General features: G+C 38.8%; 2 protein-coding genes across 3 annotated transcripts in view; one reads left to right on the top strand and one right to left on the bottom strand.

Annotated features, from left to right (window-relative positions):
* The window catches only part of LOC139966609 (nascent polypeptide-associated complex subunit alpha-like), a 30,900-nt gene extending 4,007 nt beyond the window's left edge, over window positions 1–26,893 (top strand). Inside the window, exons 2-8 of one of the 2 annotated variants that reach the window (XM_071969820.1) lie at window positions 15,404–15,585; window positions 19,216–19,373; window positions 19,805–19,896; window positions 21,423–21,635; window positions 22,887–23,021; window positions 23,993–24,115; window positions 25,088–26,893. In XM_071969820.1, the coding sequence (XP_071825921.1) occupies window positions 19,304–19,373; window positions 19,805–19,896; window positions 21,423–21,635; window positions 22,887–23,021; window positions 23,993–24,115; window positions 25,088–25,102 (648 nt within the window). In that variant the 5' untranslated portion in view covers window positions 15,404–15,585; window positions 19,216–19,303 and the 3' untranslated portion in view covers window positions 25,103–26,893. The remainder of the gene's footprint in view (window positions 1–15,403; window positions 15,586–19,215; window positions 19,374–19,804; window positions 19,897–21,422; window positions 21,636–22,886; window positions 23,022–23,992; window positions 24,116–25,087) is intronic. The other variant, XM_071969821.1, reaches the window with a different exon arrangement.
* LOC139966608 (2-hydroxy-6-oxononadienedioate/2-hydroxy-6-oxononatrienedioate hydrolase 2-like) lies at window positions 1,165–14,632 on the bottom strand. Its single transcript, XM_071969819.1, has 7 exons — window positions 14,073–14,632; window positions 12,215–12,479; window positions 11,740–11,842; window positions 10,739–10,864; window positions 9,749–9,938; window positions 8,498–8,678; window positions 1,165–6,242 (listed from the first exon to the last, which is right to left on the bottom strand). Exons 1-7 carry the CDS (start codon window positions 14,271–14,273, stop codon window positions 6,085–6,087), a joined length of 1,224 nt encoding a protein of 407 aa, XP_071825920.1. The 5' UTR covers window positions 14,274–14,632; the 3' UTR covers window positions 1,165–6,084.
* Window positions 26,894–27,608: the final 715 nt, after the last annotated feature.

The following is a 27,608-nucleotide window of genomic DNA, read 5'->3' as shown; positions in this document are numbered from 1 at the left end:
ACCTTTATTGGCGGGTCCGCATAGGCAAATTATGGATTTTGTGGAGGGCTGTGGCCATGAGGTCATTGAAGTCAACTCACATTCAGAGATGTGTGTGGAGGGGGGGGGGGGGGTTCCACTATGAGGCTTATTTCGACAACGAATTAGTTATATAATTACGTTGAAGCCCAAGGTTGTGCTAAACCAGGGTTGTCCAACCTACGGCCCGCGGGCCACAGTCCGGCCCGCCGCAGGGTTGCGTCCGGCCCGCCAGAGATGCTGTACGGTGCGAAATTTTAGTGAGCAGATTTATTGATAACAATTTGAAGCTATATAATCAATCATTCGAACCTTCTGGGTCCAAAAAACTGCATACAGGTCAGTTTGTGTGACACTCTCAGCGGAGGAGGGGGGGGGGGCTGTACTTTATTCATCTGTTTTATCAGGAAGGAAAATAAATCAGTGCGCTCCGCGCTCACATTTTGTTGCCTTGGGCTTCGGGCAAAAGATCGAGCGTAGGGTTCATGTGGCCCCCTCCTTCATCATAATCATTCCATGTGGCCCTCCTCTGCAAAAGGTTAGACAACCCTGTGCTAAACAAATACCCTTGAACTTTTGTGTGAGGTCGAGAAGAATAGTGTACTGTTGGAGTATAGTGGTGTCATTCTCCCTGACTGAATGTGGTTGCTGTGCGTCCCCCATCCCTGCCATACGCTACTGACTGTTCAATCTAATACGATACTTCCATGTGTACGATAATCCTGGCTTTCTCGTCTTGTTGTAAAGGTCAAATGTCATTATTAGTACGATTGCCGCGTGACAAAGACCTTGGTGTCAGTTTCCCCTGTTTTTGCTTGCGAACTATCAATTAACTAGTAGTGTTTATAAAGCAAAATCATATACCATACATTAATTGTAGCATATATGGAAACTGAAATGTTGCATATGCATCTGTGCTTGGTACTGACCGTTGATAAAATGCCGGTAACATTCGACATATATATATATCAGAGGGGTTAATTTCACTGCTTCGCATAAATGTCCAGTTGTTTAATATAAAAACTACTACATTGACAAACACATGAAAAAAAATATAAAAGAAAATGAGAAGCAAATTAAACAAAGGGAGAAAACTGAGAAAAAAGGAAAAATTTTGCTAGACTTTTTTTCGAATATATATTTCTTACATCTTGAAAGCCACATTCCGTTCAAATAACTTACGTAAAACAAACGATGAATTTGAAAGATCTCAGATTTATTAATAACAACAACATCTAAGACAACTTTTTTTTTATAAGCTGCGTATGTTGAAGTAGCAAATAAAACAGTGGCGTAGGAAGGTACTTTTGAGTGGGGGGGGGGGGGGCTGAAGACTGATGGCCGGCCTGGGGGAGGGGTCTAAGGGGAGGGGGTGTCCCCCTCCCCTTTGGAATTTTTTGCATTTCCAGGTGGCCTCAGATGCAATTTGGTGCAATATAGCACACTTCAACACCCACTCCAATTTGTAGACTTAATTTTGTATTTTCACCTGGCCTTAGATGCAATTTGGTGCTCCAAATGAGATTTTTTCTCCTTTGAAAATGAAAAAGGGGTTTTCTGACTTGCGAACTGGGGGGGCGGAATGATACTTCCGCCCCTCCACATTTTTCACTGGGGGGGCTGGCGCCCCCCCAGCCCCCCCGGTTCCTACGCCCTTGTAAATAAAACTTCTTCAACACCAGACCAAACTAGAATTAGATTGCTTTAAACAATCAAAAGACACACTCCTACTGGTCTTTGTATAAACCCTTGTTGGTAAACTCAAGAGATTTTGAATTCTGAGCAGGATGTGAGTTCATCATACTCATAGCTCATGTATGGAGTGAGGTAGATGTGGTGGTGGCAGGTAGGGGGGCCGGGGGTGAACAGGGGCGTAGCGAGCGGGGGGTGTGGGGGGTGTCACACCCCCCAATAATTTGGTCGCTGTCGGCAAATTTTGGGTCTGTCGGCAAAAGGAGAAAAGGTGAAGAGAGCGGAAGGGGAAGAAAGAAGGAAAGCTGAATAGAGAAAAGGAGAACGGGAGCTTCTTCCGTGCCAAATTTGACTTAAAATATGCACCAGATTGCATCTAAGGACGTTTCAAAACTAAAAATTTTCCAAAGGGGAGGGGGACACCCCCTCCCCTTAGACCCCTCCCCCATTTCAGTCACCAATTCCAGATCCGTCGGCAAATCAAATTTGACTTAAAATATACACCAGATTGCATCTAAGGACGTTTCAAAACTACAAATTTTCCAAATGGGAGGGGGACACCCCCTCCCCTTAGACCCCTCCCCCATTTCAGTCACCAATTCCAGATCCGTCGGCAAATCAAATTTGACTTAAAATATACACCAGATTGCATCTAAGGACGTTTCAAAACTACAAATTTTCAAAAGGGGAGGGGGACACCCCCTCCCCTTAAACCCCTCCCCCATTTCAGTCACCACTTCCAGATCCGTCGGCAAATCAAATTCTCCACACCCCCCAACAAAAAACCCTTCGCTACGCCCCTGGGGGTGAAGGGTGGGAGGTAAGGGTGGTTGTAAACACTCTACACAGAACAGCACTGTCATAGTGGTGGACGGAACTGAGGAACATCATGACATCCCAGTCTGATTGTGTGGGATAGGCATAAATGTAACAAAGCAATTTTGATGGGACCAGGGAAGCATACTGTGGCCGAGTGGATAAAGGCGGCGGCATTTGAAGCAACGATGCTTAGCAATTGAGAGGTTCGGGGTTTGATACCCGGCCGTGTCATAGTTAGGTGGGTCTTTCATCCAAGAGCAACCTACGGTTTCCCCATCTGAAATGACTTTCTAAGATTCCAAATTTGAGTTAAAAATGTTGAATTGGAAGCCACCCTATGGGTTAGCTGTAATTCATATGCCCTTAAGGGTTTCCCCCACATTTGTGGTCGCCTAAGCGTTGTAAAACTAACTGCTGATTGTTATTACTTTGCATCAACATTGACATCAGAAAGTTAGACTCTGTTGTAGATAGATTGCAGAGTATACCAGTTGAAAATCGTTCATTTTTGGTACATCACACACCACTATGAGCGTCACAAAAATGTCTGTCTACTTTTGAAGTTGTAAAATTGACACCTCCTTTTCTGGCAAATGGGATGGCTATACTTACACTGTCTCCGACAGCTTCAAAAGTCAGTGAAGAGAAATAAGTTGATGCAAAAATTAAAAATACAAAATATTAAAATTGGTACAAAAACTATAGAAAGATAGGAGAAAGATGAATTCATGTTTTGCAGGTTCTTCAAATTGCACGTTGAAAGTCTCGACTTCACTTCAAAAAATTACAGAAAAAGGAGCACACACGTTTACTCTCAACAAACAATCTAAAGACACTTTTTGTTGGGGTTTTGCGACATTACAACTCTCATCCCGCAAGAACTATTTTCGAGGCACAAACTGCGTTTATTCGATTCATGGCATTACTATCTGTTTCATACATTATAACCTTTTTCTTCTTGCTTTTCAAAATCAAAGGAATAAAACATTTTAGCATAACGCAATCCATTTCACAGGATAAGCGTGTTGTTTGTACAGTATGTAGCACGCTGGTTTATTGCATCCAAAGTTGTATAAAGTGTAAATCGTTTGATTATTGCAGCATTTTTGTTGAAGGTGTGAAGAAATCATTGGCAGTTGTCCAATTTGCAACTGCACAAGTAAAATCAAGAAAATCTGGTGGACAGTGAAACCTATTTAGGTAATCTTTAGAGATGAAAATAAAATCGGCTGCTTAATATTAAACTTGTCTTTACAAGATACTCTGTGACATTAGTTCAATGTAGAGTGACTTTCCTGCACCTGATGTACGAGTTGGAGGAGTAAGAATGCCAGTTTAATTCTTTCTCTGCATCATTAAACTTTGACCCTTCTTTGTCCTCTCTCGCTTAATAAGAAGCGATCTACTAATGAAACCAAAAAAGAGTTCATAACAATAATTCATTTCACATTAGAACTTTTCCTGGGTTTTTTTCTAGGGAGCTCATGGCATTTACAAGAAACAATAGCAGTAAAGAAACACAGAGAGCCAGTTAGCTTTGTGGTTCCTTGCCATCACAATTTCCTCAAAGCTCAAAAATCACTATCTGACTAATGTAGAGCAAGTGAGTTAAATTTGTCCAAGGACTAAGTTAGAACCCCGAAAAAGTTTGTAGCGATCCCTTGTGGGCAAGGGCGTAGTGAAAAATATGGAGGGGCGGAAGTATCATTCCGCTCCCCCCCCCGCTTCGCAAGGCAGAAAACCCCTTTTTCATTTCCAAATGAGAAAAAAATCTCATTTGGAGTACCAAATTGCATCTAAGGCCAGGTGAAAATGCAAAATTATATACAAAATGGAGTGGGTGGGTTGAAGTGTGCTATATTGCACCAAATTGCATCTGAGGCCACCTGGAAATGCAAAAAAATTCCAAAGGGGAGGGGGACACCCCCTCCCCTGAGACCCCTCCCCCAGGCCGGCCATCAGTCTTCAGCCCCCCCCACTCAAAAGTACCTTCCTACGCCACTGCTTGTGGGCATCAACCATGGTCGTTCACTGGTTAGGATTTTACGGTATAGAAATTTTAAACCAACATGTTTCAATATCCAGAAAGAACAGTCTTCATATGTGATCATTGTTGGGAGTTACATGAGAGTTCATACATAGTGAAATCTATTTGAGAAATTGGCCAAGTTTTCCACCATTTGAGCCCTTGAGCCAGTCTCCCCCCCCCCCCCCCCCCCCCCATCTGAGATAACCCGTAGTTGATAGGAGGTTTAAGTGCATGTTTAAAGCAAGAGTATGCAATCTGAAGCAGATTTCATTACCTGGATGCCAGGTTTGTTTCGTTGAAGACCTATAGAGCCGCTTCAAAGAACTAATTTGAACTAAATTTGACCAAGTTATGTCTACCAAAAGAAAATCATAGCATTGGAGAATTCACATATTAATTGTAGCTTTAATTTTAGAGTTATCATGCTTAGAAGGTTTTCAGACTTTGATGCCTGTTGACCTCATGGGACCTTTGACCTCTACCAATTTCACTAGGATTCTTGCACTCACCAAGCTGAACCTACATACTAAGTATGAAGTTCAAGAAACATGTACTTCTTGTGTTTACAAGATTTCAAATGATGACCTCCACCAATTTCAATACTTTTTGAGTTATCGTGGTCACAAAGTTTTCAGACTTTGACCTCTGTTGATCCAAAATGACCACTGAACTTCACAGAAAACAGTAGGCTTCTTGTACGCGATATAACAGATCCACTGACCAAGTATAAAGTTAATCCACCATTAACTTTTTGAACAATGGTGTTTACAGCCAGTGTCACATACATACACAGACACATGCCATCACCACACCATGCCACATACATGCCATCACCATGCACACATGCCATCACCATGACATAGACTCCTTTTGCACCTGATAGGCTTTTACATTTAAGGTCAATTTAAGGTCGTTTTGCCAAGACGCACTGGCCGTACGGTGAAAATCTGCAAATTACCATTTTGCACAAGTATTACCGTCATGACAAAACTGAGAATATCTGAAAATTACCTTTTAGATGTGATCAACTAAATGTGCAAACTAGTGACATAACCCAAAATTAAAATTTTGAACACGTTGTATCAACACTCAGAGTGCAAAGTTTTTAAGGTTCAAATTGTGTACAGACCCCTAACTGCTCTCTTTATGTCCTTAGAAAGATGAGGATACACTTATCCCATATATTCCAGGCTGCATCCATATTTCACAGGCCCATGGGTTCTCAACCTCTATGCGACAGCTTCCCCCCCTCCCCCCACCTCTTGCCAGTCCTGATTCAGCCCTGATTTTAAATATTTTTAAATTTTCATCATGTTTGGTTTTTAAGACATTACGTAGTTGTAACGAATCCTTGTTCAGTGATGAACCTTAAACAAATGATTTGGGCTCTTCTATTTGACTTCATAGAAATATTTCAGAAGAGTACAAATATTTGCATAAATTAACATTTCCGTATAATATATATATCTGATGATGTGCATTTAATGTGTCTTAACTAGTATTAAACCTCTTTTGAAAAGACTCTGTCATTTTTCTTCCGTATTTACTCTGTCTTGGCTATCTGGCTGCTGTTGTTTCACAGCTTTCAGGAAGCTCAACTGCTCCGGAGTGATTATATCCACCGAGTTGGAAAATATGGAGTGATCACCTCCTTCGACTACGACTCCTCGTTGTAGAACATTATCTAGGGGAAGATAAAGATAACTTTTTCAAAATTTATCCCCAAAAAAAAGAAGGAAAGGAAAAAAAAAAAAAACAGTATAGAAGACTGAACTCTTACAATTCAAGATAAGTTTGATGAATAGGAGAATAAATGCAATATTGCACTTTTATGTGATAGCATTCTTCAAGCCACTAAACTATGGAAGAATTTTATATATGAGGTAACTTTCTCAGACTTTACATGCTGAGTATTACTAGGGATTTGTTGAGGTTTCATTATTTAGAACAAAGCGATCATGTGGGACGCAATCTCATTGTTCAGTTACAAGATTCATAACTAACAGGCAAATTGTCTTTGTATGTTCATATTTCTTATCAAATGAATAATTATCATAAATTAATACCAATGAAACCAACTTGTTTAGGTTATGAAACAACATAACATAACAAATATAAACTTAGAAAGGACAAGAGGGAATTACATAAGATGATACATGTCATGATCGAATATAATTATAAGGTTATTATGTTAACTATTCCGACAATCTTTCCTTAAACAAATTGCATGGGATGAGCACTAATTAGTAGATATGAAGGTGTGACAAAATCCAACTTTTTCTTGGTCGCAGCGGTGTGCGCAAAGTTGGTCAAGGCCCACCACCCTCCCCCCGTCCCTCTACCCCCAGCCTACCATCAACAGTCATGGAAAAATGGTTCAGTCGGGGGATTTTGAACCCTAAGCCATGACGATTTAGACCACTGCTATGGGTGTACACCCATTTTCAACCTCAAAACACAGAGTATTTACTAGCACAACTTTGCACTTGGAGCGTACTATCAGACTTAGTTTATAGTATAAATATGTCTTAGAATGCACCCTTGATGTTTAAATTTTGAATTTTAATGTTTTTTATGCGTAGTACCCCAAGACTGCCCTCTATGGGAGTCAGATTCACAATACCCAGGGTTTCACCCATCTATATCAAACCTTTCATTCCCATCTGGCTCTTCCAAATATGTTCAGCCCCTACCTAAGTCAGTCAGGGAATTTAAGAATTTGGCCCACTCTCCCTCAACCCTCCCCCCCCCCCACTTTTGCGAACCTAATCCTTTGGAAAAACTATTATGTAATGCTGCACACCTCAATGGTGTAGAATCGCAGTGACCATCAACTAATCTGCAACAATGTTACACTTCCTGGAAATCACTGTATATATATCAGTGATCAGCAATCTTAAGACTGCCACACATTGCCTAACAGATCACTACCTGACTCTATGCGACCGTCTTGACCTAGTTTTGGGTTGTCGTGAAGACGTACCTATTGGCTTACAACTGATCCACCACCCCCCCTCCCCACTGCACTGACTGATTGATCAGCATACACAACAAATGTTTTGCTGTAAAAGATCAAAATCTTGTGTAGGTGGCATGCTCATTTATTGTAGGTCGCATGCTCATTTATTGCCCTGAAATTGGTTACATTTGTTTAAACTATGCAGTTTTACTTGCAAACCACGACCCCTCCCCCCTCCTCACCCCTACACTGACCGATTGATCAGCGTACACAACGAATGTTTTGCTGTAAAAGATCAAAATCTTGTGTGGGTTGCATTCTCATTTATTGCCCTGTGATTGGCTACATTTGTTTAAACTATGCAGTTTTATTTGCAAACCACCACCCCTCCTCACTCCTGCACTGACCTATTGATCAGCGTAAACAACAAACGTTTTGCTGTAAAAGATCAAAATCTTGTGTAGGTCGCATTCTCATTTATTGCCCTGTGATTGGCTACATTTGTTTAAACTAAGCAGTTTTATTTGCGAACCACCATCCCTCACCCCTGCACTGACCTATTGATCAGCATACACGACGAATGTTTTGCTGTAAAAGACCAAAATCTTGTGTAGGTCGCATGCTCATTTATTGTAGGTCGCATGCTCATTTATTGCCCTGTGAGTGGTTACATTTATTTAAACTATGTAGTTTTATTTGCAAACCACCACACCTCCCCCCTCCTCACCCCTGCACTGATCAGCGTACACAACGAATGTTTTGCTGTAAAAGATCAAAATCTTGTGTAGGTTGCATGCTCATTTTAATATTGACCTGTGATTGATTACATTTATTTAAACTATAAAGTTTTATTTGCTAACCACCACCCAGTGCCAACTGCTTGTCGAGCTGCTTGTCTGGCAAAACCTTTGTGTTCTGAGGCAGTTCGTGATCACAAGGGGGGGGGGGGTTGTGGGGCAGAGACAGAAATCAAGACTCACCACTGAAGTCATCTCTGTCTTTTCCAGTCTTCCTTTTGTACCAGGCAATGTTTTCCTCCTTAATTCCTAACCCCGATAAAAGTTCAAGAGCGATATCAAGTTGCACTAATTTATCTCTGTCTCCTTGGAAGAGTAGCATCGGCAGTTCACGTTGTCTGAAGATGTCAACTGCAGTTTCTGCCTGAAATTATTAAAACAGATAGAAAAACTATGAAAAACTATTTCATTAATCATAAAATCAAGCTGATGGTATTTTGCAATTTCAACTGACAGTGTGGAATATCTCTTGGGTCAGCCTTTTTGTTGTTGCTATTTGCTGAAAAAGTTCAACCCAAAGTGCTACATACAGTATCATCAAATAGATGGCATCGTACACAAAGTGTGCATGGGCTGTTATGGGGTTGACAGGTATCGTACATTAAGTGTGCATGGGTGGTAATGGGCTTGACAGGCATTGCACACAAAGTGTGAATGGGCGGTAATGGGCTTGACAGGCATCATACATTAAGTGTGCATGGGTGGTTATGGAGTTGATAGGCATCGTACACAAAGTGTGCATGGGCCAATTCGAGCCAATTCATCTTCCGCTTGGGGTTTTACTCTCGTATCTATCATTTGACAGAGACCACACTCCCTGGATATTTACTTACAAAACTAGAAAATGAAACTTTTCTAGAGAAAATATCATATTGCCATGTGCACCCATTAATTAACTCATATGCCTGCCTCTTTGTGCGTGATCGTTAAGGAAGGAATGCTTCATGGAACGAACGAAGCAGAGCCAACCATCATCATAGCCTAATATGTGACAGAGATATCTTTAATGAATAATACAGATTCCCCCTCCCCCCCCCCCCACACCACCAAACAAACAGCTACAAAATATGACTCTGATTTGGTGAAACTTGAAAGCTTGAAAATTTGAAAGCTTCAAAATGTTCCATCATACTCAGAATGATGACTTGAGCCAGTCTAAAGCTAACATTAATCGAGCCACTAATGACTGAATTTACTTCATGTTTTTCTTTTCAATCAGTACTTCTACTCTGACAGCAAAATTTTGACAAAATGCCAGCTTCCTGGTCTTGCCTTTTACACTTTAAAAGCATCCAAATAGAGCAAGAGTTTCTGAGCGATTCTTTCCTGCTTTTCTTGGGGGAGGGAATGGAGGAGGTGGGGGGAGGTTGGGAGGAGTAGCTATGCTTCACAAGTATTCCTTACGCATAAAGATAATCATCATGTTATACTGACCCCTTTCCAGTCAAAGTACGCTGCCTCCTGGCTAGAATTCACCTGTGCTTCTTTCGTTCGTCCTTTTAACCCAAGCTTCTGAAATAGTGGATCAGACAAATCACGGAGAAATGGTCCTAAAACAGGCAACTGGCACAGGTGATAAAATCCTGTGAAGATCCATTTCTTGATGAAATATGGCGATGCTAATCTGTACATTGGTGAGCCAAATAAAGAGACAGCAAGAGTGAGAGAGAGGTGGAGAGAGTTGTTACAATTTGGTTGTCTCTCGATCTTTTTCTGTGACATTGAGGAAAAAGTAATGTTTAAGTCATCATTCCAATTAATCTTCAACGTAAGGATATGTTTTCAATGAAAGCCACTTGAAATATAATTTTAATTTATTAAATTAAGGCATGTTTCTAGCAGTTTTTTTTTTTTCAGAAAAGGAAAATAATGAGTCATAAATTCCATTTCAGGACAGCTGTGGCAAACAATTTTTTTCTTACCTCCCCCCCCAACTTTAAAAAAAACAACTAGGAAAACAACTCGGCACTGTTTGGCAACAATTTGAATAGGTTAAGAAATCTATGGAATGGTGGGTTCTGATGGATGCACCCATAACTCTAGCGTCACATATTACCAAACGATTTCATAAAATGTTCACCAAACTTCACAACACTGCACAAAAAAACATGATAGCTATAGATGTTGTTTTCAGCTACTGACATAAATCACCTGGCAAGTCCTTTGTTTCATTCCTCTCAGCCTTACTCAAACCTGATCATAGGGTAGGCCAGGAAGAGCTACAGCCCTGAGTCAAGGGTCAATTATGGCTCCAGGGTATATTTAATGATGGATCAGGTCAGGGGTCAAACATTTTATGACACAGATGAGTGTCATGAGTGTACTATGAATGTATTTTAAAACTGATGGAGGGGAGGGGGGGGGGCAGTGTCTCAGAGTATCTTTCCCAGGGCCCAACCAGGCTCTCAAGGCCTCTGGACTTACTTGTGTGGTCTCATTCCAATACTGGATACAAAGCAGATAGACTGACACTTGGACATGAAATCCGGAAGCGAGGAAATATGCAGGATAGCTTGGCAGCCCATAGAGTGGCCGCAAAGCATTAAAACCCTAAAACAAAACAAAAAAACGAGGAAATAGTTTTAATGATGATTTTCCATTCTATCATATTTTTGTGAGGTGTATCAAATTGGAGCAATGTCATTTCACATATTGCAAGTCATGCTAATTGCCATTGTATTACAGTGAGATGCAGGTTTGTTTCCATGACAACCTTACTCCTATTAACAGACTGCTATTCTCCATCAAGGTTCTTTTATAGTTAACTATAATCAGGGTTTAAATTATATGTGTATTTATGGTGTCGTTATATAAAGTGAAAGATATGGACCATCCCCTGAAATGGAGGATCTCACGTCTACATGCTGTGCAGCAAGGCTGACAGCAGCTGTAATGTTATCCAACGTACTGCGTATTGCGTTATTCGGTGAGCATTCACTGATGGTATGTATGTTTGCCAGAATTGTATTATTTCATTTCATTTTATTTCATTTATTTGTTTCTTCACAACTTAAATACAGAGAAGTGACAAAACATATCAACAACAGGGAAATTTGTGAAAGGAAGCACTCCAAAAAACCCAGAGGGCTTGTCTAGTAGAGCGCTCCTATAAGTAAATAGAGAGAACAATACAAGAAAACAGTAACACTTATATCAACCCACCCACCCCACCCCCACCACCCACAAATACATATATATGCGTACATACACAATTGAATACAAATACACACACGCATTATTACATATATATTAAACAGAAAGATTTTGCTGTATGGTATTCAAGCATGTATCGCTTCTCTTTGCTTCTAAACTTCATTCCAATTGTGCAAAAATATCTAGCAACATTTCCATCATCTGAACCAGTTACATTACTCCATGTTTTACACTCATGGGACAGTCACACAAAAAAAATGAAATATACTCACTTTTCAAATTTAAGGGCCTCTACAAGCCCTTGTAGCACCTGAGCTTTGTGAGGCAAAGAAAAGTTGTAGCAACCTGATGAGGGCAAAGGAGTCCAACCCATTCCTGTCACAGGGAGGAAAGGAAGGCAATTAAAATTGGAACACACAAAATGTACCAGCAGGAAATAATTTAAAATTTTGCATAGTATAGAAATTTGTATTGTCTCTGTGTTTTTTTTGTGAGTACCATGGTTTTGTGTACAAAAACTGCTATACTCATGCGATACTGGAACAATCATTCCCTTAGAAATATTGACCGCCATCTCAAGTTAGGGGCAAGATATTGTGACGAGGATTTTCTACTAAGCGGAATGGAATATTTTGTCCGCAATACAACTTTCACATTGTTTTTTCACTGTGAGATCCCTTGTAAGTTTTCCTAGTTAACTCTCCCTTTTATATCACTTGGTTCTGCTTCAAAGAGTAACAAACTTACCTGGGAAGTTTGGCAGAATGACTTGATAGCCATTAGCAACCAAAGGCTCAGCCATATTTTGGAATCCTTTGTGTGACGCTGGAGATCCATGTACCATTAAGACCACGTCTCCATCCTTTGGTCCAGCCTGAGCGTAAATTACGTTAAAGTTTTCGCCAAGTGCATTTATGGGGATATCCTTTAACGTGAAGAAGGAATCTGCCCGGTTCTCCAGTTTAATGGGTGTTCTTTGTCTTGGACATTCAGATCCAACTCTGTGAAATCTCTAAATCAGAAAGTCACATTCTTTTAGAAAAGTGCCGCAACTTTGCACAGATGGTATTGCTACCAGGTGCTACTTACAGACCTTTCAAATTTGTTTTGGGGCAAACTTCTTCAATTGAAATTGTGTCTTTAGTCTGTTCCACGGAGTACACTATGACATTGGGGCGTTTGCTAAGGCTATAACTCAGGGAATGAAAAATAGTGTTTAAACTTTTAAATACAGTTTTTGAAGGCTTTGAACTCTTGTCTCTTATAAGATACAGTACTATGGTTTCTGTGTACGGAAATTGCTATAGGTGTTTGCACTTGTATAGTCAATTTTGCCAATTTTGCAACTAGCTTTTGTGATGCGATATTGGATAAATTATTAACTTTTTACTAGGAACATACAGACAATCATACAACTATCATACACACCTTTTAATTGAATTCCCAATGTATTCTTATTAAGTGTACTCACTACTGTTGGAAACTACCAATGTTTTGGTAAATTTCATCTTTTGTGCAGTAGAAAAGAGAATTATGATGTCCTAGGTCATCCGTATTTAAGTTTATGCAAAACATGTAAGGACTGTCAGCAGTTAACCGACTGTTCATTATGTACTACAGTTTTTAAATACGCATAGACGAGAGATGAGAGTTGAATATAAAAACACTTTTCATTGTATGTTTTGCATACCACTGAGAATAACAAGACAATGCTTGTGTATAAAATTTGATGAGAACTGCGAGGCAAATAGTTGTGCACAATTCAACAACCAAGAAAAGTTGAGTGATTCTGTGTCTATAAAATTTGATTGGAACTAACTCGCGTTGTCCAACTTCCAATATATTTGTAGCCATATTCTACCACATGTGGTCATGTTTTGTGATGGCATGTATGGAAACAGGTTACTGTAGTTTGGTCAAAAGTGAACATAGCATATTTGGCCCACAGAGCATTGGCCCAAGCCTGTCAAGAATTCTGGATGGCTTCTAGGCCCATGCTGTACATGTATCATTGAAACATTATCTACTTTCTCAAACCCTAAGTGACTTTTGTTTTAAAAAAGCCAGAAATACGAAACATGTGATGACCCGAATAAAAAACCTTAGGTTTTATCTACTCATAATGGGGAATGCACCTACTAAATTATATGAATGTTCATCATCTAAGATTCCATTCTAGAAGTACATCATGTTTACAAGGATTTCATACTATGACCCGCAGACCTCTAATGACCTCTAATATGGAGTATCTGCAAACCAAATATGAGATTCACCTTAGCTTCAGTTCTTGATATATAATATTAAAAAGCAAAGCATAACACATTCATACAAATGCATAAAAATATATATGAAAATGACTTTTTATGTAGTCTTGATTAAAAAACTCAAACTTCAAAGGCTACTTTTGATGATGCGTGTAGTACAGTACAGTACATGAATGTTGCACCAAGATATTGACTTAAGCTTGTGGTCAAAGGGACTGCAAAAATTTATGATTTTTAACGATTTACAAAAATTAATCATTTCTTCAATAGCCTATACAGTAACATAGATTATGTGCGGCCAGCGAACTTTCGCTGAATTGGTATAGTATCTAAATGCTTACCCTTTTCGTCTGACAACTGGTATTGGTAGGACATTTAATCAGCTGATTTTTGCGAATGTAAGTGTACGTGCAATATAATCGGCCGCATTCAAATGCGTACCCCCGGCGTGCTGCAAGGTACATGGCTGCTAAACTTTGAAGTGTCAAATTATAAAAGGTTATATTAGTGGTACAGTACCATGTTCTATGGTTAGTACACATGTTATACACAGCTAGCTAGCGCCTGCAAATATAAACAGTGAAGTGATTACTACGGAGCATTTGATGTACCATCGAGATATTATGCTGCTGAAAATAAATGTTGAAGTGAAATGATTTTCTTGAATGGGCTAGATCCACTGGGTTTGTGTGAAAGTTTTTCGGATGATTGCCAATGTTCTCCAGAGCAAATGTCTGTTTTTTCTGTCATCTTTTCTTTTCTATTATAAGAACTCCTCCCATTGTTTAATGGTCACAAACCAAACCACAACTAAACTTCCACATTGAAAACGCTTTTCTGATAGGCACCATAATGTTTTGATACAGTGACTCTCGATGGTCTTGATAGGTGTGCGTGAACAGCTATAAGACAATATAGTAACTTGGTATTAACAGTTTTATGCAATTCAGACTGCTGCCTGATCCTGATCCTGGAGATCGAAAGCTGTCCACTGGTCGGAATGGAGTATTCGTGCTGTTGGCAACAGCTGCATGGGGTACTCGTTGGAGGACCTCGCGTCTGCGGGGTGTGATGATCGTATGAGAAAATTATCATTTTTCAGTGAGTGTTTAGAGAATTAAAAGCACTGCATGTCTAATTGTAGCATCCATTACTGCCTCCTTCAGACGAGTACCCCCAAAGCTTCTGAAATTTATGACGCTCAATAACACGTAAATGATACACATACCGCGCAGTTATGAATACATTTGAAGTTAATATACCTCAACCTCTAAGTCAGGGATGATGTTGCCTGATATTGAATAACTGGAATACTTGACGTAATGAAGTGAATTAAAATATTGAAAAATTTGAAAAGTTCACCCAAATATAGAATTAAGTAAAGTTAAAATAACGGATTATTCATGCTGAATAGGAGCTGTCATTTACAGGGAGCCGTCATTTAGAGCGACCTAAATGATGGTAACTTGAAATATTTCACCTCAACAACTGGGCAAAATTAGGGGTTAGTTTATGAACTTGAACTTTATGAAATTGAAAGTGCATATGCTCAAGCTATCTCGTCGAAATATAGAAAATAAAATATTGAAAATAATTAATGTTCTTCCGGGCCACAGTAGCTCTGTATATACATATGCACGATTACGAATAGCAGATGTATTCATTTCTGTAGACGGATGACGTCACCACATGCTTTACTGTACTGATGTAGCTTCAAGAATATAAACGACTGAAAGCCTACAACTAACAGTTTGCAAAGCCTAAACAGGTCCATGTGTACAGAGCTGACAGAAGGGAAAAATTCCATCTCTATCTTGCTCATCGTGACTAGAATCAACTTGAGAGAACGTTAAGGTATGAAAACAGAAATATTCTTATACTAAGGTTGTTTCCCCCCGTCAATTTGTGGCTGAACTTCTTTACCAGCCTTAGTTATGTCATCGGCCTTCAAGGTACTCGTTGTGTATATGGTTCCGATTGAGTGTAAATTTCACACGGCCTAAGTTGCCCCATACTGCCATTGTGTGTGTCATCGTGATCAAACTGAACGTTAAGTAGGCCAAAGCTAGATAACTGCAACTGAATGTTTTTTTTTTAACTTAAACCATCGAAATGTTTCATTGGTTTGAGTCAGTCATAACCCAGCGACAATTTTTTTTTTACCTGAATTTGTCCATGAACAGGATAGTGCTATAGTTACTCCTAAGTCCTATACTATATTAGTATGTGACTAGCATTGGTAATATATCCAAATATGGTGCCCACACCACAGTAGTACACAATCACATGAGAGAGCCTACTTAGCTTATATGTTAAATATTCCAAGGCCTAGCCTAACAGATAAGTTGCAGTACTACTACTAGGCAAGCTGTAATTTTTTGAGAAAAGTCAATAAATTTCTACTAAAGTATTGTAGGCACTTCATACCAAACAGGTTACAATTATATAGAAACCCCTGCATTCCAGAAGGTCTTAGTGGAAGAATGAGGCTACGCATGCCCTATGTTTTCTTCAAATCTAATGTCATTCCGTCTTAGGTACATACTGCCATACCTCTCCGCCATTTCGAGCCTTTCCTCAATGAGGTAATGGTAAACTTTAGGAATGGATTTTACACTGCTGTACAGGGATGTATCAGTGAAACTTTCTTTGAATCATGTGAAAAAATAGGTTCACTGTCTTCAAATGTGAGGGTTCCCTTGATAGACTAAATTGTAGTTAAGACAAGATTGGGGAATTGATAGTCTTTTATGTAAAGTTTGGATGAATAGGTTTAATTGTAGGTTGGTAAAAGTCGATAGACTGTCTTCAAATATATAATGGTTGGTTGAATAAATTGAATTAAATCAGGCAGATTGAATTGTCCTAACAAAATAAACTTGTTCCTTGCTTCATTATTCTGAGAATTTCTTGTTCCCAAGGCTATGCTTTATCACACATTTCAACCATGAAGCCACAGAAAAAGTGCTTTACCGCCATGGAAGGCACAATTTCTATGGCGAAAGTGCATATTTTCTTAGGCGGAAAGTACCGATGGTGGAATGAGACAGCCCCCGTTTCTTCTACTGGAGTCGGAGTAGAGATTTTAAAGGAATTGTCTGTTGGAAGATTTTGATACAAAGTGATCATAGTTCCTATTTTTCTCTTTCTAACTATGTTAAATTTGTCCCCATTCGACGCTTTCTTCTTGTAGAAATATTGTTTTCAAATTCACCTGTTTCTAGGGATGCACCGGATCCAAATTTTTGGATCCGGCCGGAACCGGATTTTGCCGGATAGTACATGAAATCCGGCCGGATAAAATCCGGCCGGAACCGGATTTTTTCATTACACAAAAGAAAATCATTAATAAGAAGTAGAAGTATGAAACAAGGAGCAAATCTTAGGTGAGGTATACGCAAACCATCAGACCATTGAGAAAATTAAATTATTTGTTAAACCTAATTTTTCCTTACTTTGAATGTTTTTATTAATTTTTGGAAATAGTTTACATTGATTTAAGTTAATACCAACACCTTTTTAAGGAATAATTCAGGCCAGATTTTGAAAAAGATCCGGCCGGATTTTGAAAAATATCCGGCCAGAACCAGAACCGGATAATTGCTCACTATCCGGCCGGATAGTCCGGCCGGACCGGATATCCGGTGCATCCCTACCTGTTTCTCACCAAAAGCACTAGTTGTATCAGAGAAATACAACTTTGATTAGAATTTCAAAACAGAGCCACCACTTCTTATGCAGATGGGTCATGTTTGACGGGCGCTTTTGATCGTAACGAGCATGTCAAAAAGTTGGTTGTAATTGTTTAGTTTTGACGATTATTACATTAAAGAGGACAAATTGCAGTTTTTAATGAAGTTTTTAACAGATTTGAGTTTGTGTTTTAATTCACCAGTAACTGTTGCAGAAATATTTTCAGGCAAAATATTTCTTTCGTTAATTGCGTAGCCCCTAGCATGGGCATTGTATGATAGTTAAAAGCCTAATATTATTACTTCACTTGACAATTTTATCTGGGCTACTACTACCTGTCATCTCCCTCTGACATCAGAAATCTTTGTAAAGGTTACTGTTTTCTAAGGGTGTTCAGACTTGGTAATCAATTAATAAAAGGAACCTCGTATACGTTTCGAACGCTTGAAAAGTGGTTCAGACTTGGTAGTCAATTACTTTTCAGGCTTTGTAAATGCTTAAAGCAGCATTTTGCGTTGGGTCGCTTTTTTCTACCTTTTTAACGTGTGCATCGATTTTTTAGATGGATCAATCATAAAACAGCAAACTAAGATACCATCCAAGTTTCACCCTGCCAAGAGCGTTAATTAGCGAGTAATTAACGATTTATGTCGATAACGAGTAAAAGTGTCCTCGACAAAGTTTTCATATCTCCAAATCCACTAGTTTGAATTCCACCAATCAGTGAATAGTATGTTTATTCATGAGCATTTTGCGTTTGGTCGCCGTTTTCTACTTTTTTGACATGTCCATCGAGTTTTTTACATACATCAAATCACAAAACAGCAAATTAAGTTATTAGCCAAGTTTTTCCCTGCCAAAAACGTTAATTGGCGAGTATTCCACATACAAAATTAATCGCATTCAGTTCCCAAACTGGCAAACCCACTAGTTTGAATTCAACCAACCAGAGATGCAGGTTTAGTTATGAGCCGTTGCTAAAAATAGATTCAAGACTTTGCGTTGGTACAACCAGGGAGTTGTTATGCAACTCTCTGGTACAACTGCCATATAGACTGTACACAAATCAAGCGTGGTGTTATATTACGTATCTGTCAATGACGTTCGTAGTGTTTAAATATTCATATTATGGGCGAGGTTTATTGGGTTCCCAACGGAAAATATCTTGGAGAACAACAAAGTTCAAAGTTGCAATTTTTTCGACTTTTATGCCACCATTTGAAGTAAAATATAAATAGATAAGCTAGTTATGTATGTCGTTATGGCATAGTGGAGTCAGTGAGGTTGAGAAAAATCATAGAAAAGGACGCAAAATGCTGCTTTAAAATCTTGTTAAGATATTTACAAAGATTTGAGATTTTAGTGAAAATGATCTATTTAATTTGAAAGGATTACGTGCTCCCGACATTCGTTTAACAGGGTAACGATAGGCGTGCCACAGGTCACTTATTGCTTAATTATACCTTAAATTGCACCGCCGATCTCAAATACCTTTCATATGGATGAATTGATAATTTTGCCATTGTTACATGATTTTCGGCAAGCAACCGGTGGAGTCTATTTTGGGAACAATTTGATCTAAAGACGCGCCACGGCGACTGAGTAATTGGAATTACCTAAAACGGTTAAACTTTATGATGTACGGTGGATATGTAGACGGCCGTTCTCTTGGTTTTTGTTGAGTTTATTTAAATTTTTACAAATTTTTTGTTACTTCAGCTGCTGAAATCAGCATAATTCAAATTAATGCCATATTGTCAAAATACATAGCTCTTTGTGTTTTCCTTTCAGATACAAACAAGTTGGTCAAGTGCCTTTTGAATATTGCAGCAAAATATTGATAGTTCGTAGTACCTAAAGAACGCCGCCATTCTTAACAATGCCTTCAGAAACGACAACCCCAGTAGTTCAAGCATCTCCTGATGAACCAACTAAGGATGCAGATGCAGGTAACTTAAATATTGCAGAAACAGCTGTTGTTTTACTCTTGTAATATACATGTCATAAATATCACCCAAAAGTACAACATTTCAAGAGCGTGGGCAATTGCCCACCAACCGATTGATAACGATTGTGACTAATTGCTACAGTAACTGTTTTATTAGAAAAAGTTGCGGTGCTCTTGAATGTAGCAGGATGCATTTTGTTAATATTTAGTTATCTTAGTGTCAGATGTGAGCTAAAATGTTTTGAAGGGGATTTGTAAAAGTAGGGGAGGGGTGTGGGGGGGGGGTTGGTGTACTATTCTACATATTTGTTGTTACTGTACCAGTGTCATTGGTATCTTTTATCTTTCTGCAGTTGTCCATATCGAGAATGTTTTAAATCCTTGAAATAACCTTTTTTTCTCTTTCTGTTTTCCTTCCACTTTGTGATAAAGCATCTTCCGGTACAGATTCAGACAGTGGTTCTGAAGGAGTACCCGAGTTGGAGGAACAACAAGATATGGGCACATCACAAATGCATTCGCAGGTAAACTTGAAAAATAGTGAAATATAATATATGTGTGGTATAAACAACAGTGTTTTGTAAATAAGACTTCCTAAGTACTACTAAATTGTGTGGCAAAGTAGCTTTCATAGTTGATTATAAGAAAAGGTACAAACTTTTGCATGATATGTATTTCAATCATATGCATAACAAAGTATCCTACTGCGATCCTACTTTCAGTAAATTTGCCCTATTTCTTTGGAATTCATAGTCTTTGTCAAGATGACATCTGTTCGCTTTGAAGAAATCCCCCACCCCCCTTTTTGATTCCTTGCCAAAGGCAGAAGGAATCTATGCTGTGGTGATGGTACAGTATATTTTTGTGTATGTGACACTTTCTCGTATGCTTCGGATGGATAACTGGGGTACATTTCATATATGGTATGTAGGTTACCTATAGGTAGAACTGGTTTGAGATTGTTGTTGGTATTGTTGCAGGAAGTTCAAACTTTGTGAGTAGCTTGTCGTTGGTGGCTAGACGATCTGTAGTGTTTGTCATGAATGTCAAAGTTCATGGGAGGTCAACAGAGGGAAAGCAAGTGTGAAAATCTTGTAAACATTATATCTCAAGGAATGTCTCTTATGCAGTTCTTATATTTGGCATGTGGATTTCCTGTAATTAGTTCAGCAAACCCTATGGATTTTGATGGGAGGTCAAAGGTCATTTGTGGTCAGCAGTGGGCAAAATGTGTATACATTAAAGGGCTGTATCTCCAGAAAATATAAGGAGCTCTTATACGCATGCTGTAATAGCCTTGTGAGTTTGTACACAATTTGATGTAGGTCAGAGTTCATTTAAGGTCACCAGGTGTGTCAAAAGTTGAGCACTATGTTAATGCTATATTTCCAGATAGAAAACCGCAGTAGCTGGTATGTATGGCTTCTCTATAATGAGTGCAAGAACCCTATTGAATTTGGTGGAGGGTACAGGTCATTTGGGTTCATCAGAGGTTACACTCTGGAAATTTTAAACATGGCATCATAAGATAGGCAGTCTCATCAGATGTCCTATTAGCATATGACTTTCCTATAATGAGTGCAAGAGCCCAGTAATTCGTTGTAAAGGTCAAAGATCATTTGAGGTCAGCAAGGGGAAAGGGTTAAAACCTTAAAAGCATTGTAGCTGGATAATTTTGTTTTCAAGTTGAGACTTTTAATTTCTTCAATTCAACGGTTTAAGGCTAGCTTAATTCAATCCCTGAAATTCTTTCTTCCTAGTTAGGAATGTGAGCAGTAATTTAGCTTTTGGTTTCAGCATGACATTTTTCCAAGGACGTGGTGTACAGAAAAGCATGTTATTGGTCAAACAACCCTAATTGATATTGTAGTAGTGTATTGTATGAAATTGAGAATGATTTCCATTTTTAAGAACCTAATTAGTAATTGCTGAAAGTTTGCACCATGTCAGGGTAATATTTCTCACTGTATTGGTATACATCCATGCTCTCACCATGTACTTAATTGGTACAGGCATAAAAAGCATTTCTTCTCTTCAATTATCGTAACAGCTTGGGATGTCCGAAGACTCAATGAGCAAAACCAAACAGAACAGAAGTGAGAAGAGAGCACGCAAGGGTCTGAGCAGATTGGGTCTCAAACCAATGACAGGTATCACCAGAGTCACGATAAGGAAATCTAAGAATATTCTGTTTGTCATCAGCAAACCCGATGTCTACAAAAGCCCTGCCTCGGATACGTATATAGTGTTTGGTGAAGCAAAGGTTAGTTCAGAAAACCAAAACCAAAAAATGTGTAGGAAAGGAAATGTACAATACGAAATGATAGGACTCTCCTCTCTAGCGTTTCATCTAAGGGTGCCGTCATATAGATCCTCTCAGAGCCGCGGATAGACTCTGGGTCAGTGTTGTTCACAGATATCTTAATCCGAGCGAGACATTGACTTGAAGGGGGTTGCAGGCTGACTAGTTGGCAAGATTTAGCATGTACAGGTTTGGCAATTGAAAAAACAAAGGTTTGAGAAACAAGTTAAGTTACAAAAAAACTGATAGTATGACTTGAAACTTGGACATATTTGAAATGATCACTTCATAAGGGACGAACTTATTTATACTTTTAGTGATCAAGTCATTTTACTGTCATGTTACTACTGAAGATTCCAGTACTAATACTGGTAGCAGCAACAGCTTGTCTACTATCCTGGAACTAGAGATGACACAAACCCTGTGTAGATTGTTTGTTTGTCGTTGGAGAGCACCATGCAACTGGTTTTCATAGTAGAATGATTTAATTTCTATATAGATACCATTTGTATGACACCTGTGGTCAAAATGCTAAATAATCTTTTAGACCTGTTAATGGTGGATGTTCCATGCTGATTATAAAACTACTGTAAGATGTGATGATCCAGTAGATATGGTTTGAATGGCGTACTAACATCATGTAGTAGTTGCTATTAGAAATGCCAAGCAAGGGAAATGTAAGAACTATCTCTGCCTGGAGAAAATCGCTCATACCCTGTACAAACGGAGCAGTCTTTAACTCCTCCAGGGCCATGCATTCTCCTGTAAAAGGTCCTGGATCTACCACTGATATCTGTATTCAGGGATGTGCCCACGCTGGGCGGCCCCGCCCAGCACTAACAATTACCACCCATCACTGTCTTAAAAATCGTGAATCCCACCCAGCACTATTTTCATCTAAAATCCCGACATTCCTAACAATATATTCAACTTAAATTTTTAGCAAAACTAGTACTTGTGTATGTGCTTAAAAGGCTAGACAGGTGCCAGCATTTGGCATCTGAACACCTTCAAAAATCGAAACATTTCTCAAAGGGGTAGGGGACACTCCCCTCCCCCTTAGACCCCTCCCCCAGGACGGCAATCAGTATACCCGGCACTCAGGAAATCCTGGGCACATCCCTGTGTATGATATACTGCTATGGTGCAGTCATAGTCGATTTGCAAAGTAGTTTTGTTTCTTTATTCATGGATTTATTAAATACTTGACAGATTGAAGACATCAGCCAGCAGGCTCAAATGGCCGCAGCAGAACAGTTCCGACCACAGGAACCACCCAACCAGGTTGTCAGTGAGAGCGAAGCCTCTGTCAACCAAGCAGTCGAGGAGGAAAGTGATGATGAGGAGGTAACATTTGCTTTACGTGGATTTGTCAAGAACAGCCAGTCTGTACACTAAGTTTATGAAGTCAGAATCTGGATTTATGCCACATATTCTGAGAGAGATCCAACCATTCCCACCTTCCCAAACACATTTATTCTTTGGCAACTTTTTAAGTTAACAACCTCCAATGAAGATTAAAAGCTGTTTCCAAATACAAAAGTATCCAGTGATTCTAAAACTTAAAAAGAACAATAGAATGTGCAAATATTGTAACATTGTGAGTTGGGAAGCTCACTGCCACATTATGAAATTTTCAGCATACAATATGCAAGCATTTAGGCCTATATTGTTTGCAGTGTCTTATCCAGCGTCAGAAATACGTGGGCCATTCACATCCATCATGAAAAGTTGGACAACATTCAAACATGTATTGTTCATGTGGCCAAAAATATTGTGAATTTCTTGTATTAAGAAATGTACACTGTCATACCTTTGTCATAGTAAAGTCGAACCACCTCAGAAGTTACCTAGCCTATCAATACAGTATTACTAAAATGGTAAAAATTCATGAAAAGGGAATTTGATTCTTAACACAACAGTTGTAAAAAGACTCATGGGTAACTTCTTCATAGATTTAATCTAGCTGAAACTCGGAATATGCAGATTCAAACTTTTAATTTTTTGTGTGTGATTTTTCGCTAATTTGTCTTAAGAACTGCAGAGGATTTCCACATGTAGTGAAAATTCATTGCTATTCATCCTGTGACAGGTTACAATAAAATGTTTTGAAAGGACATTGGTTGATTTGACTGGTACTTGGTATCAGCCAATCCTAAATGTCGACTGTCTTATTTCCTTCCAATTTGAGGATGCGCCGCCACATTTGACTGTGCAGGACATTATCCCTGATCCTCCCATCACATACTCCTCACCTGATCAAATGCAAAGCAAGTTATTTCCATCTATTGCCAATGAGAGTCCATTTTTCTCCTCAGGTTGATGATGGTGGGTTGGAAGAGAAGGACATTGACATTGTCAAGCAACAGGCCAACGTGTCCAGAGCGAAGGCAATAAAGGCATTGAAGAATAATAACAATGATATTGTCAACGCTATTATGGTGAGTCATTATCCTTATTTCTTATCAGTTCCTTGTCTGCTTTTCAATCTGTGTGAACATTCATATGTTAATGTAATACATTGGCTAGTCCCCTGGCAGCCCCCTGGTAGGTGTTGACTTCACTGTCTGTTGGCCTCATTAACCCCCCTCCCCCCCTCCAAGACTATATATCCCCTGTCCTCGCCCAGCTCAGTCCTGGAGCCATGGATAGTCCGATGTTGTTCTGCAGCTGAGAAAGTTATTCCAGTTTTCGATTGGTACTGATACAAAAAATATGCAGTCATGAAAGAAGAAAATCATTTAAAAGAAAACAGAAAGCACTGGCAGGTGGCCTTGTTATGTCCTGATATATCACATGTGGCACAACCTCAATCTAGGACAAGGAACTTGTTTCCATTGCTTTGGAAACATAGTTATCTAGTTGGCTCTGTGAATTATCATAACGAGACATCAAGTTTGTTGCAAATGTCACAGCACTTCACAATTTTTGAAGAATCACACAGTAATGTAGGTGATACAGTGTCTATGAAGGGGATTAAAGGAAAAAGAGGATTCCTGATATACACACTGTCTGTGCTTGAAAGGTAGCTAAATCATGCAATAGAGAATGAAGGGAACAAGCATTCCAGTATTTAATGGGGGTGGTATGAATATTTTGGGAGGCACCACGTGTGAAGTTTTGTCTGAAAAGGATTCTGCTCGTTTGAAATCGTCAGACCCTCCAAGAAATATTTTCACACATTTTTTCTTGACTGGCTTTCTTTGGCAGGCACCAGATAGACACACTATGTCTCCATTGTGTCTCCTTGGTTGTTTTTATATTAAAAAATGTATTATTCAAACATTTAATTTTTCTGAAATATTTCAAGCAAAATATATAAAATGCAAGAAACTTTTTTACTGTACCACTCAGTGTTGTGATGAATGCAATTCTTCTCTTCATTAATCTTTGTTCTTTTTTTCTGTTCATAGGAGCTTACAATGTAGCATTGAACTGAAGATGAACATTGATATTATAATTAGTGAGGGAGGGGCCTGTAGCGAGGAGACTGTACCTGTCGGAAAGAAGAGACCACTCCCATTATAGACGAGACTTTACAAAGAATTTTTTTTGGGTCTACCACTATATCATGTGGTAATAGGATATCCAGATCACGAATGTTAATAATCCTGAAAACAAATGCGTGCGATGGAGAAGACTGGCCATTGGCCACTACCCGCCCGCCTGCTGCCACCTCTAAATCAGAAAATGGCCACTACTGGCCCACCCTGCCACCTCCTCAAAATCAGATAATGGCCACTACCGAAGAAGTAGCAGATGATAGGCCGCATGAAGAACGGAACAGAGGTAAAGAGGGAGTCTTTCTCTTTGCCTGCTATGGAATTTGTAATCTTCTGCACCGGTGGTAACTGTGACGTTGTAGTATTCGCAACCAAAACGTTTACTTCTTTACGTCAGCTTTAGTCGGTAGGCCTCACAGAGGAGGGGGAACATTCGATGTGAACTTATTGAGCAACGGTTAATTTGAATCCCCGGAACATTTTTGGTTTTGATGCAGAATTGACTATCACACCATTTTCTTGTAACTTTGGTTTAATTTAAGTGAAGCTGTTAGCAAAATATTTCCACATTGGTTTGATATCGGTAGATGAAGGAAAAGACTGTTTTGGAGGGCTACAGTAAGTTTGTTAGGAGACAGGTTGCTAGCAGTTACGTCATGTGATGAGTTGGTCACAGATATACACCTTGATGCAAGAATGGTTCGTTAGCAAGCAATTTGCATAATTTTGAATAGTGTTCGACCCTGTATGCATCAGACTCGACCAGAGTATGAAGGTGGGGATAGGTGGCCAAATAAGGAAAAGGTTCATGTTGAAGAGTACATAAATACACTCTGAACTGGTTTTGTCAAAGAAATCTTTTGTAAGTTGTTTGTTGCTTTGATTCTTTGTGCATTTAGGGTCTCTGTTGTGTTGTAGGGTCTCTGTTCTCAACTTTAATAGCCCCCCCCCTCCTCTTGATGGTCTTCTGATTAAAGAGGTACAGAAACCAAGAATGGTATGGATATATATATATATTTATATATTTCCAACATCAAGCTAATTGTATTTATCCCCCCTCACAGTAGATATTGTTGTTTAAATTTGTTTTGTATGAAATCATTATAAAACAGTACTTTTTACTGTACAAACTGGGGTAGTTGTATCCTTTGTTGAATCCACACCACAGAAATGTGGGTCAGGTGACTCAGGGCCTTAAGATATACTGAATGTTAGTTTGAACTTAAAGTGCCACTGAAGGCTAGAATAAAAACGGAGGGGGGGGGGATCGATATGGTCTAACTTGCTCGACCTGTTTCTGATATTTAAGATATCTTGTATGAAGTATATGTATTGAGTTAGCAGGGTCTGTTGAATTTGTATGCATAATACAATAGACCTTACCTTACTACATTTAAGGGCATAGTTTATTCAAGAATTAAGTATATGAGTATAAAGTTGTAAAAAAGCAACAATTTGTCATTTAAAGCTGAAAATATCATGTATTAAAAATGTTCTGCAAACAGGACAATTTTGACATGAATTTTTATGAGACAACTTAGACCATTATTGTTTCTCTTAAATCTGTTAAACAAATTTTGCCCTCACCTTTGTTATTATTTTCAGCCTTCAGTTGCCCTTTAAGGTCGTTAACTACAGATGCATGTAAGATGTCCATTAAATTCATATGAATTTATAAAGCTCTCCTGCTTGAAATAAAGTGAAATCCTACATTAACATTGCAACCTCTGATTCCTATTTTTGATGGATTGTGTATTTATGCCTTATTGTGTCATGGCAACAAATGAAGCATGTATTTATATATGGATTTATTTATATATACATATAAGATATTCATAAAAGAAAAGAGAGGGGGGGGGGGAATTGATTCAAAAATTTTTTTTACGCATTATGTAAATAATTCCTTTTGTAACATCGAACTGGCATAACAATGCAGTTATCAAACTTGGAAAATACAAACGTGTACCATATTTCAAATAGTCTTGATTAAGATGAGATGGGGAAAAACGAAGCAATGAGGGTGAATACTGAATAAGTGAATCTGCAGTCCTCTCACAAAATACATCTGTTCCTTAAGACATTTAGCATTTGGCTTAAGGAGGACGTGGGAAAGAGAGTTAAGAAGTTTTCTATCTGTGATAATTACATTGTAAACCTTGTAATATTCCTTTGGGAATGGTAAACTAATTGGTCGCTATGCCTCCATTAAAACTACGTATCTATGACCGCAAAATATCAGATAGATCATCTTAAGACCTAACTATTTTGTTTATTCTCTTATATTTATCTGTGAAGGTTATAAGATTCAACACATTAGACGAACTTTTCTATGTCACTGATGCATTAACATGAATTTCTCCTTGTTTTACCCTCACTGTTATTTTTGCCAAAGCATACGTTTGTAAGTGGGTTATCTGTCGATCAAAACTCT

This window comes from Apostichopus japonicus, chromosome 4 (assembly GCF_037975245.1).
Source record: "Apostichopus japonicus isolate 1M-3 chromosome 4, ASM3797524v1, whole genome shotgun sequence".
In the NCBI taxonomy this organism is placed as follows: Eukaryota; Metazoa; Echinodermata; class Holothuroidea; order Aspidochirotida; family Stichopodidae; genus Apostichopus; species Apostichopus japonicus.
Note: the sequence above shows the minus strand (reverse complement) of the source record. Positions and strands in the feature narration are given on the sequence as shown.

Excerpts from the sequence above, each read along its gene's own strand:
- LOC139966608 (XM_071969819.1), bottom strand. The coding sequence starts at position 14,273 with ATGTGTACTAACCATAGAACATGGTACTGTACCACTAATATAACCTTT. Across the intron at positions 12,480-14,072 it reads CCAGTTGTCAGACGAAAAGG|AGATTTCACAGAGTTGGATC; the intron begins GTAAGCATTTAG and ends TTTCTGATTTAG. Across the intron at positions 8,679-9,748 it reads CGTACTTTGACTGGAAAGGG|GCAGAAACTGCAGTTGACAT; the intron begins GTCAGTATAACA and ends TAATAATTTCAG.